We start from the raw sequence: 12,483 nt of genomic DNA on the forward strand, positions 1-12,483 counted from the left end.
GCGTGCGCATGTGTTATTTATGAACGGATGGTTGATGACTTTGCACCACAATAATTCAATAACTTCATTTACATTTATAGCCTCAGCATCTCTAACTGCTAACTATGGAAACACTGGGGAAATGTTTCACCCAAACACACAACTATATAAATTATTCTTCTACTCTCTCTCTCTCTCTCTCTCTCTCTCTCACAGGGAAGTGACAGTGAGTATGAGGTGGACCCCAACCGTCAGAAAACCCACTCCTTCGTCAACCACTATATCAGCGACCCCACCTATTACAACTCTTGGCGTCGCCAACAGAAAGGCATATCACGGGTGCAGGCCTACAGCTACACAGAGTCTGAGTCTGGGGATCCTGATCACTGCTCTCCACCTCCTCTGCCTCCTTTACCTCCACTGCCACCCCAGCTCAGTTCACCTAGTCCACAGCCTCAACAGGCTCAGGGCCAGCCCCAGGGTCAGGGCAGCCTCTTTAGGCCAAAAGGTAGCAGGACTCCCACACCCTCTCAGCAGAGCTCCAACCCCTCAAGCCAACACAACACCCTCTACAGGCCCCCCAGCAGTCTAGCCCCAGGATCACGGGCCCCCATTGCTGGCTTTTCTTCGTTTGTGTAAAGAAATGTTGAGAAGAACATTATCCACTCAACTTTTCGTAAAGGAGAACAAAACATCGTCAAACTTGCGGTCAGCCAAATCATTTAGGACATTCTTTTCTTACTTCTTATAATTTCAGATTATTTTTTTCCTATTTAACCAGAATACACGTGGAAAACTGCAGTACAAGACCTTGATATTTTAAAGACATTTTTGAGTAATAAGTGGAATTAGTGTGCTAATGTACGATTTCATTTTTTTCATCCTATCATCAAATACTCTGAAACATCTATTCAATTTTATTTTTTCTATTTGCATGACTCTGACTTCTTTTTACTTTTGCAGTTTCAATTAAACCACATTGAAACTGCAATCTTTTCAGTTCTGTACAAAGTCACAGGCATTTTAAAAACACACACACACATGAATATACTTATAAATATATATATATATATATATATATAGCAGATATACCTATGAGACAAAATCATATTGATGCACAATTTGCATTAATGGAGACTGAGATGATGGAGCCATAATGTGAACGTGAAAAGGACGTTTGGACGCCTGGGTGTAAAGCAGAAGAGGAAAGAAATGACTGACGTGGATGTAGATCAAATTTTGATTCAATAAATTGCATTGAGCTGGCTGAGTGTCAAGTGGGCATCAGTGATACAATCTTGTGTTTCCACTAACTACTCTCTGGCCAGGCAGCACAGTTGTTCTTGGTGAGTCAAAAGTGACTGCACTGAGGCCGAGGAGTCCTGTGGATATATATAAAAAGAATCTCTGTCTGTTGAAGTAATTTTAGTCTTTAAATCTTTTTTGTGAGTGTATTTCAGAAAATCAAAGATGCCTTGAAAGAGAAGTATTTATGATAACCCCAGCACCAATTGTGACTGAACTACCTACTGTATGGTGCTCTTGACTGTGGCATCATAACGGCTGGCCTGGAACTCCACACAACGGGGGCTGTCTTTTACTCCTGGCTGATGTGGGCTGTGAAACCATTTACTCATTCTTTTCACCTGTGGCTGGCTCACATACTTAAACAGTGGTCTCGTACTGCACGTCTACTGAAGGTACTTTTAAGACCGTCTTTCGGACTCTTTACTATTGGCACTTTTGCTCGTTCAGCCCAGACTTGAGCAGTGTGATTCTGATTCTGACATTCTGATACAAAAAGGATTATCCTCGTCTCCCCTCCCTGTGATATTACCTGTCCGTTATTGATCGCTATCAAGGGGCAACGCTCAGCCTGCACCAAGAGGATGTCATTCGATTACTTCACCTCTTTATTGTTTTGTTTTTGTGTGTGTGTAAAATCAACTACTCTGAACTATCATGGTGTGACTGTGCTATCCCAGACATTGTAGTGTGTGCATCTATATGAGTGTCAAATCACGTTTTGTGTGTAAGCTTTACAGATCACACACTTGTGTCTGGTTGTAAAGATTCTGTCCTGCAGGAAGTGCAATACCTGCTAGGTATTAGCCACAGAAGGCTATCACTGTCCAGCCATCTGCCAGGTGCAGTCACATCACTTTAGTGAAACCTCAGTGGTGTGTTTCTAATTTCCATAGTTTTCAAAAAAGAAAAAAAAAACAACTTTTTTCTCTGTGGGGTGATTTCATTGTACACAACAAAAAGCGTATCATGCAGAAACTGAATGAATATATGGTCACAGTATGTTTCTGAAATAAATTATTTTTCAATGTTAAATATTTTAATGGTCCTTTTGCACATAAAATAAAAAGAACATGGAGAGCCTGAGTGCAAGAAATACTGGGGTAAGAGTACTTAACGGACAAGAGGGAAGAGGCTGTCGCTAATGAAGACTAAAGATAAATTCAACAAAAGCTCAATAGCTGTAGAAATAATAGCCACATTGGCTTCACCCAATTCTTTTCACTACTGTTTAAAATTGACATATATGTATCTACATGGCCTTCACAGCACCAGTCTTTTGAGATTCATGAAAATATACTACCAAGCAAAGCCCTCTTTACTGCAGCTCTTGTGTTGGCTGTAATCACCAGTCTCTTTTTTTTTTTTTTTCCAACATGAAAAAAAAAAAAAAAACGCCAACAAAAAATAACAATTGCAATGAATTGTCTTTATCTAAAGCTTAAACCACAGCCACAGGCTCTTAAAGCTGCCCACTGTTCACTTTGGTGATGGGTTAAAAGCAGAGGTCACATTCGGTTGTGTGCAGTGGTGAGCTGTGTCACAATGACAAGGAGTTCACTTTCCTTCCTTCCCTTTCTAGATTAAATCACACAGCAACAATATGAATGTGAACATTTAACTTGGCCTTAACACAAACACTATTTAAGCAGAATGAAAACTGTTGGTATCAACAAGAAGCAAGATGCTGGTTTTATGCAAGGCTAAAACTATTGATGTTCTTGCTGTATGAATACCATAGCTAACCACTATTTCATATGGTGAAATAGTACAGTACAGTACAAAATTAAGTTGTTAAATTTATTACTGACTGCAAACTAGCTCAATGTGCAGAGTTGGTCATTCCTAAAATTCTCATGCAGGACTTGAGAACTGGAACAAGGACAGTATTTCCAATGCCTGGTCCAGCTGTAATTGCAATTTGACTTAATTGTTTGTGTGAACAAATTCAACATTTTATTTTATACACTACAGGAATGCAATGCTAGCACAGTTGGGCTCATTTGGGCATCTTCAAGGTGCCAATAACTTTTTATAAATCTAACAATCTTTTATACCAAATCTCACCTGTTGCTTTCTATAATAATGTAGTAGTGTTTACATAAAAGTACAGCTTATGGCTCGCTGTGAATCCAGTGATGCAATAGAAGAAGGATACAAATGAGCACACTTTGTTTGAGTTAGACTTGAGGAGGCATCGTTCACCAGCTAATTTGTTTATGAAATGTGTTTTTAGGGTAGTATCAAATTGGATAAGAAGCTGCAAAATCCTGATAGCTAAAATGAATAGCCCCTCTTGGATTTCCTCATTTCCTCTGTGCTTTCAGATAACTGCAGCCCAGTTGCTCAGAAGCCATTCTTCAGTCGACTAAAGTGCTTTAGCTTTAGCATTTATGTCCCTCGTTTTGCCAATTATCCATTACATTTTTATTTGGGGAGCGGGTCATAAGTAAAAAAAATATTGTTTCCAGTAAATCAATACACTAACAGACATAATTGCTAGACTGAGGCATTTCCACAATGTCTGAGGGTGTTAGAGGCTAATTGGATCACAGCCAACTCAATCCAGAGCTAACCTATTAAACACATGTGCACGGGGTGAGAACAGATTAGATGAGGCTGGTAATCTAAATGAGCATATCCAGAACAATAATTACAACTATGGAAAAGAAACATTTCTCTTTCAGAAGACATTACTATTTTCTTATATTTTTATTTGCCTATCTCTGCCCTCCTTTCTCCCCAAGGAAAATAATCATCTAAGAGAGGAATGAGTCCGAGGTCTCTCTGTTAAGAAGGGGGAGTAAGTTACTAAGCAGCTCTGAGCTTTGTGCAGCCACTGTTGGAATATTAAAGGATTCAGACAGAAGGTGCACTTCAAAAGAATCTGAAACTCTGAACTTAATTGCCTCATTTGTGAGCTTCACCGAGGGTGGTTTAAGGATCTGAAGAGGATATACATGCAAGCAGTTGGAGAAAAGAGACTCACTTGAGACAGGCTAAGACTCCTGTTCAAGTGCATTGTTTGGGTGATGCTGAAATGAGTTTATATATATATATATATATATATATATATGGGTCCAGATAAAATAATAAGACTATCAAAACAAATTCAAATCTGACTCAATTACTTCTTGTTTGCATTCTGCCTTTGTTACTGCCTAGGTAGCTTTTGCCTCCTAGATTCTGACTGTAACCTTCCAGGCTACATACATTGCATAATATGCAACACAAAAGCTACACAGGGAAGCACTAACTGAAAGAATTGGGGGGCCCGCTTCAGGGTAACGTGTCATCACAGTATTGTATTGTTCCTGCATAACGTCATTCTTGTTCTGAAACATCCACAATATCTGCTCATATAGCAACAGTAGCAGCAACAACAGCTCAACAGCACACAAGCAATTTGCCATTGTCTAATAATATTCTATGGGTGGCTTGTGGAAGACATTTTGACAGATGGGCGTCAGTGATATAACAGGAGTGAAAAGTTCACACCTGAAGAACACGTGAAGGATCTAGCTTCCACAGGCCTAAATCCACCTGACCATGTGCTGGGTTGCACTCTATGTAGTTTGGAAAAGGTTCACTGTACTTCACTACAACTTTCTAAATTAGGAAAGGTTTTTTCCTTATAACTTTTAGAAGTAATTTTTTAACAGAAACTCAGCAATGTGGCACAGTTAGGGGGATTTGTGTTTGTTTATGTTTAAGTTAAAATATTTTAAGGTAAAAAGCAGAATTTACTCTTAATTAAGTATTACAATTGAGTTTTAAAACATGTCACTGTCACTGTACTTTTTTGCGAAGTTACAGTATTGAAATAAGGTAAAATTATGCAACTTAAAACCTACCTTATTTAGTCGCTGTGCTGGCCCCTGCTTGATCCCTCCACAGTGGTGTGCCTTAAAGGGCTTCAGGTCAGTCAGGTGATCCAGAGTGACGTCTGCCTGGACCCCAGTGCTTTGGCTGGCAAAACTCTGCCCTCTCTATTACTCGTCTCCTGGGTTTCCTCAAAGCACCATGGACTGGGACAACCCAACATAAGGTAATATCTGGTGAAAAAAAGGATTGGTTAAGTAAATGGAAAGTTACCACATATATTACCACATTTTATCAAATATAGTTATTAAAAAAATACAAACATTTGTCAAATCGACCACTGAATTCCCACCCCCCAACCTTCCTCGTAAACACTCTTAATGTTTGTAATGGCAGTACCTAGTCTAAACCAGACCACTGTTATAGAACACAGAAAAAAAAAACAAAATTAAATAAACATAGCGTATACACTAATGCATCTCTTCCAAAACCAGTAGCATCATTTCAGCCTTACTACCTGGACCCCCTCCTGCACTGGAAGTAGTTTTGTCCAGTTGTCATGAATAGTGTAGTTATTATTTACTTATTTCTTAATGGATTATGGATGCAAAGACAACGGTTTTTGTTTTTGTTTTAATAAACCAACCTGCAACTTATAACTGTCCTATGACGACAAAATTGGTTAAGTTGAACTGCAGGCTGTTGTTGCGCTGTTGTATGTAAACAGAACTCTGTCTCTTTAAAAACAGCAGGGGTGTTGCTCTCAAGCACAGGGGAAGCAGAGGGAGGAGGAGAAAAAGAGAAGGAGGGGGAGCAGGACGAGGAGAGGAGGGTGTGGGTGCGGGAGGTGCGGCTTGGAAAACGGGGAGGTCCGCTTTTGTCAGCCACACTGAAGCAAAGTAAACTGAGACAGGAGCTTCAGTGCTGACTGTTACTGCTGCAACTCTGCTGCGGAGGAAAGTGACGGCCGTTTGTTTTGTTTTCGGACACTTCACCTGTGCAGCTCTTACCTGTGCTCACCTTGGAATATAATCTGACACTTCTCTTAACATTTGGACTCTAAAATAAAGGTAATTTTGTCTTTAAACTGAAGTGATCTGAGTCAGACAGACGCTAATGTTATGTGTCGTATGAAACTTAACCCAGTCTATGTTGGTTCTGAAAAGTTCAGCTATTTTTGGTCTTCCTGGTTTCTGGTTGGTCTACTTTTTAGGGGTCAGTCCCATGTAGTTTGAAGGAGAGCAGAGCTTGTGAAATCTGCATCTCATTTGAATGTCTATGTGTGGGCAATCAGCGCCAGGCAGTCTCATCGAGCTCCTGCTCGTCCCATATGGAGCAACAATGAAATCTGCAGGCGTCCTGCAAATGCGTCATAGAAGCAAATGGTTATTTCTTAAAGGCATAAATGTCTCAGATGTTTGGAAAATGGGTGATTTCCTATCTTGGTTTCGTGGTTCTCATAAATTAAGGTCAGGATTTGATTCTGGGGAAACTTAGGTTAAATGATATCAACTTTCACACAGTAGGAATCACAGATCCAAAGACATGACCTTATGTATTCATCTTTTAAGGCTGAAACCTTTTCAGGGTCACAGGGTGGGAGGGCAGGGGCCGATCCCAGCAGTCATAGGGTGAGGGCTGGGTACACCCTTGACAGTTAAGCCATCTATTGCAGCGACACATATTCACAGTATGTCTATGGTTAACTTAGAGTGTCCAGTTAACCTAATACTCTATGGGGGTTTGTTTTCTGAGAGAAAGCCACAGATCGTGCACACAGTTTTTTTTTTAACTGAATTTCCACATAAAGTTGCCAAACATTTAACTTTTATAAACATGTTGCTTGTTGAGAATATGGACTACAACTTTAATAAACATGTTGCTTGTTGAGAATATGGACACACCATAGAAAAAGACCTTGCCACGGCCCAAACCACTGATCTTCTTGCTATAAGGCAAAAATCCCAGACATGACTTCATTACAAACCAGTAATAATAGAAACTAGGCTTCAGAGGCTAAACTGAGTGTCCTGAATTACTATTTTCAACTGCTTCATCAGCTACAGTTTGATCACAGCAGGCAGACTCACTTGGGGTGTCAGTTTTCTCTCTCTCCTAAGAGTTGTGAAAATAGGATGATGAATCTACACCAGGGAACACAAAACTCAGACCATGAGGTGACAAAATGAACTTTGGACCCCATTACTCACTTTCAAATGTGGCCACCAATGCCCTGGCACTTGCCTCTCAAGGACGTATCGCCTGATGAACTGAATAATTTACTCTAGAATCTCAGAGGTTGTATTTCTGTCCAGCCACATTCATCATGCTATAAGCTTTGGCCATCTAGTGTGTGCTACATATTCATTTTATGACTTTGGTTTCATTATTATTCAGTAATGAGAGGTGTGTTCTTGTAAGGCTGTCACTGCTGACAGAAGTAGTAGGAGGACATATTGACTAATGGGCTCAGCTTTGGTGTTGTTTTTGTACAACCATTGCCCTCTGACCTCCACTTATAACCACACCCTCACAGCAGTGCTAAGGTTGGCTAGTGCTTGTCATGATCCCGGATGAATCATTTACCAGACACTGTGTCCCAAAGTCAGTGATGAGCATTTAAAAAACCCTTAACAGTCTGTCTGAGATTTAAAGCTTGGTCAGCTTTGGCCTGATCAACATTCATACCATAAGCACCAATTTCCTGGCATCGTCTTGACTTTGAGTTGCATTACTTTTGCTGGAGCAAAAGACATAAACAAACAAGCTTTACAGTAAAGGCCTTTCAGTGCTTTACTGTAAAGCCTGTCTAGGACTGCCAGGCAGAAATCTCCCCATCAAGACCTATTGTGCTCACTGCAGAGTCAGAGGGGCGAGGAGTACGTGTGCATGTGTCATCTCTGACTGTGCTTTTCTGTCTGCTATTTCAGTTTAGCTGCGAAGGATAGTGTTGCTGCTGCACAGTGAGGGAACTGGCTACCTGCCCGAGTGTGAATACACTGAGGTCAGTACAGTTTTATACTGGAAAGGGGGGGGGCTGGGTGGGAAGAGGCACTTACAGTCATTTGCACTCATGGAAACACTAACTTCTGACTGTATCATATGCAGTTAAATAAAGTGGGGGACACTTTGCCTATCAGTGTTTTATTAGTGCATGTCAGAGCACTGTGTTTAAACGAAAGGTATGAGCATACAGGTTTCACTTTTAATAAGGGAGTTTAGGAAAACAGATGAGGTAAAACTGAGTCAGATGTCATAACTCTGTTCTCATGTGCCTGCTGCTTCTCATGCATCGACAAGTGTTTATATTAACAGCCCCAGTAACCTACTTTCAGGCTTCACAAGAGAAGGAACGAATGAAGAAGGGACGGGAAAACAAACCTCTGCAGAATTACAGAAAAATCCTAATATTGTGCAAAAGATGACTATTATAGGAACTTGGGATTTGAGAAGTGATAATAGTTTTAAAGCAGAGTAGTGATAAGAAAACCTCTGGTATTTGGAGTCAAACTTAGTGTAATTGAAGTTTTCTGGTTTCTGAAGTGTTATTTGCTATTTATTTCTACTATGAACACTAAAAATACTTTGAATCTTCCAACTACTTTTTTGTTTTAAACCGGATTCACCACACCTGCAAAGAAAGCAAAGTGGTCTTTGAACTGTCAAGGCCACATCAAGCTAAGGATGTTGATATTTGAACAGGCTTTTAAGGGAAGTAAAATCTGACTTTACATCAAGGGCATCAAGTTTTCACGTTTACATTGTTTTGAACTTAAGACAAAAGCAACAACTCTAATTTAACACAGGATCTCCCCGTAAAAAAAAAATTACAGTTGATTCATCTGGTTTCAAGGTTTTTTCAGTTTGTCAGGAGGCCTACTTCAAAAAGCAGTGATGAAGTATAAAAAAACACCATTCAGATATATCTTATTGTTTTGTATATTGTCCATGTTTGTCTCATGAGATCGAATACAATTCTTGTCAGCTATAAACAGCTGTTATTAAAGCTGCCTTTGTTAGTTTGTTATGTAGAAAGTTCCAATCATAAAGAATGCTAAAGAATAAAATACATTAAAGGCTATTGTTTTGGGCATAACATCCAATCAAGCCAACAATAATGGTTCATTGTTTTTTTATTTTTAAATCAAACATCATCTTTCATCTTATTTCACAACAAACTATCTTGAGTGCTCCAGGTTAACGGGCCGGTTTTCCATTTTATGTTTTGTTCAACCTCCTACATTTGAAGGAAAATTAACAACACAAAGTTGTTGAGAAAACAGCCCTATAACCTGTGCTGAATAGTAAAATGTCCTTCTTTCACAGGGTATCTTCATTACATTTACAATATCTGCAGGTGCTTTCATACTGAGCTGCATTGTTAGAGGCTGTTAAACCAGTTTGGTTAATCATTTTTTCAGAGTTGTATCGAGCTTGAAGGATGTGGCCAGTTTGGTGGGATGGTGTCACAGCAATAGTGTTGTCATAGCATTGTGTTGCTATTATTTTGCACCTTGGTTCACAGAACATCAGGATCTGAATTGGTCGTCACACTTGTATTACGCCTGTCCTTTATTGTCTTTCAGGATGTCATCATACAAATATTTCTGGAAGTGCGTCACAGCTATAAATGATAAACTCCACACCCTGTGCAAATTGGTAATATAAAATCAAGTTTTTGAAACATTTTTACCCCTGCTAAACTGTGACGTTGCTTCCATCAATAACATATTTCATAAATAGTCCTTGTTTGGAAGTCACCAGTCCTGGCTACACAGGTGACATCATTATGCAAAGATACAGGAATGAAAAACAAGTCACACCTACAGTCAATAGAAAGTTCACTTCACCTAAATCTTAATTTTTTACCCTTAGTAAGCTCAAAATAACTTTTAACGCTCACTTCCAAACCTAACCACTTTTGATTGCATAATAGTTTCAGCTTCCTTTACCCTTAGTCACTGTATTAACAATAACTTCCTATAATGTAATTATGGATGCAGTGTGTTGACTCGACAATGACTGGCACATATGGTTGTGTGCAGCTGGACACTCTGGTCCTGCTTTGGTCTGTTTACACTCCAGTTCTCCTCATTATTGTGTGGCTCTGTGTGGACACAGAAACAGGTGGTTACTCTCTTATGCATGCTGTAAAAGACAAAAGATGGCTGTTGGTGCCGCCAGTCACCTCTGTGTTCAAAAGTTGACAAAAATGCACACACAGAAACGGTTTAGGACCTGGGACGAGCTGTTGTGAGTTTCTATTATGGGTTTCGGTTGACATTGTTTTGTCATTATTCAAATCTAAAAGTCCTGAATGTGCAACCAGGAAATGTTAAGGTCTAGTTCCACAAAAAACACCTACTTAGATGAATATCTGAATCTTTATCTCTGTACAAAATAAATGCAGTTAAACCTGAAAAGTTGATGCCAACCATGTGGGTCTTGTGGGTTCAACAGCCATCTGGTGTGTTTAAAAGTGTTAGTGTGTGCTCATGCATTCTCCATTCTATCTATCTATTATCTTCACATTGTGTGTGTTTGTGTTTTGGGTGTGCCGGAACGGTTCAGTTTTCATATTCTCCTGTATTACAATGTTTTGTGTCTCCTCTCGTCTATTATGCGTTGTTACATTTGAGATGTGCCATTTGGGAAACAAAAAGTGTGTGTGTATGTGTGTACTCGTGTATGTTTGTCAGCTGTTTGTGACTACTGAGAAGGAGTTGGTGTAATTTGTCGACCCTTGTACCTCCTGGTTCTTGTTAGACTATGCTCTTTAAATGGACTTCCACCTTAAAGACAAAGTTAATGTTTACTCACTAAATCTTTGCTAATCTGAAATCTTATTTCACTTAAACGAGCCTGAACTTGAGTGTCACACCACATATTTCGACCATATTAGCATTAGCTTTCACACAGGCCAAGTCCTTTACATGTCAGTGAGCCCACCTGCTGAGATGTAAGCACCTCCGGTGTGCTTGCTTTAACCTTCCTGGTGAGTCACTCAAGGAAGTACTAACCAAATAACAAATGATGTAAATGAAAGCACAGGTTTGTTAATGCCTATGCTCTTCAAACACAATGGTTTTGCATTTCCTGAGCATGTCAATGGTCAATTATTCCTGCCAAGTGAAAGAGAACATGTTTGAAAAAGTATTTCATAGCTAGTACTCTCTCTGCTGAGGATATAATTAAAGTAAACACAGTTTAACAAGTTTATTAACTATTTCAGTCAGTCACTGCTTAGTGGGAAGCCATTGAAAACAGACCGTCACTTTAATATTAAGAACATTTGTACTGCATTGATGCTATACAAGAGCTGCCATTCATAGCACTTAATTAAAATCAGCCTGTATCTTACCTCTGGCAACATTACGTGATTCCTCTGAAGCTACTATTACAAAGCTCTTACTGGACGATGCAGCTGTCCATCGCAATTAATGTCCACTAAAAATAACCACAATATTTTCTCACTATTACCAATACCAGCAGTGTAGGTATTCACTCAGGCCACCCACTCTAAACTACCAGGCCTGGTCACAAACCATATTAGACTATTAGTCCCACAAGGGGCACAAGAAGAGACAGTAGAGAAGTAATCTTGTACGCCTATAAAATATTACACCTTTTCAGAGTTTGTCAAGGGGTTACCAGTTACATGTTTGCCAAATTAGCATTTTAATCTTATAAAACTGTGTCTGTTTGAACAGCATTTCCCTCTTTTTTCATTCAAAAAGAAACAGGAATTCCGGTTGTTTTATCACCAAGCATTCACTGGATGTTTGATTTAACCATTTGGATTAGATTCTATCCCTTTGGTACCAGGCTTGAATGCTGGCCATTAGTCAAAGGCTGATGAGATGGATTCCAGTGATTAATTAGACATGTGCTCCCGTGTCCGCACACATGCACACGCTAATACAACTGTACAACCCCTCATGTGTAGGCATAATAAGGGCTTGGGTACATTTCATGCACACACATTAAAAGAACATCTGTGGCTGTGCTGTCATGATTGAGTTTATCCAAAGCTGCGATACCCTCTGCTCCCTCTCCTTTTTTCTCCACAGAAAGGCTGTACTCCTTCAGATTTTCACACATTAAGTTGTTTATGTACTTTTCTTCAAACCAACTTAGATTGTAAATGTTTTGAACAAAAGTCCACATGCTAATCGAATGACATCCCCCCCATTCCCATTCCTGTGAGCAGCACAGCATGGCAGCCCACTCACTATTCGACAAAACCACCATGCAGGGGGAACAGTTTTATAAAAGGTCAGCTTGACAGGAAATAAAACACTTCAATCCATTGCTTTTTAATCACTTAAAGTAGACACATGGTGGTTTCATCATAGGGTGTACCAAGGTGATAACAGT

The 12,483-nt window shown here is 39.6% G+C and overlaps 2 protein-coding genes and 1 long non-coding RNA gene across 6 annotated transcripts in view; 2 read left to right on the forward strand and 1 right to left on the reverse strand.

Moving 5' to 3' along the window:
- The window catches only part of sdk2b (sidekick cell adhesion molecule 2b), a 205,066-nt gene extending 202,448 nt beyond the window's left edge, over window positions 1–2,618 (forward strand). For all 3 annotated transcript variants that reach the window (XM_008314341.3, XM_008314342.3, XM_008314343.3), the window contains one exon: window positions 196–2,618. In XM_008314341.3, the coding sequence (XP_008312563.1) occupies window positions 196–618 (423 nt within the window). In that variant the 3' untranslated portion in view covers window positions 619–2,618. The remainder of the gene's footprint in view (window positions 1–195) is intronic.
- Window positions 1–12,483, reverse strand: part of LOC103381806 (uncharacterized) — a 157,256-nt gene that overhangs the window by 15,009 nt on the left and 129,764 nt on the right. Inside the window, exon 5 of the long non-coding RNA XR_521838.3 lies at window positions 5,139–5,339. This is a non-coding gene — a long non-coding RNA (uncharacterized LOC103381806). The remainder of the gene's footprint in view (window positions 1–5,138; window positions 5,340–12,483) is intronic.
- The window catches only part of cdc42ep4b (CDC42 effector protein (Rho GTPase binding) 4b), a 14,993-nt gene continuing 8,441 nt past the window's right edge, over window positions 5,932–12,483 (forward strand). The window contains exons 1-2 of one of the 2 annotated variants that reach the window (XM_008314345.3): window positions 5,932–6,176; window positions 8,037–8,110. The gene's annotated coding sequence lies outside the window, so the exon portion shown is untranslated. The remainder of the gene's footprint in view (window positions 6,177–8,036; window positions 8,111–12,483) is intronic. The other variant, XM_008314347.3, reaches the window with a different exon arrangement.

The sequence above is a fragment of the Cynoglossus semilaevis genome, chromosome 8 (assembly GCF_000523025.1).
Source record: "Cynoglossus semilaevis isolate Cse_v1.0 chromosome 8, Cse_v1.0, whole genome shotgun sequence".
In the NCBI taxonomy this organism is placed as follows: Eukaryota; Metazoa; Chordata; class Actinopteri; order Pleuronectiformes; family Cynoglossidae; genus Cynoglossus; species Cynoglossus semilaevis.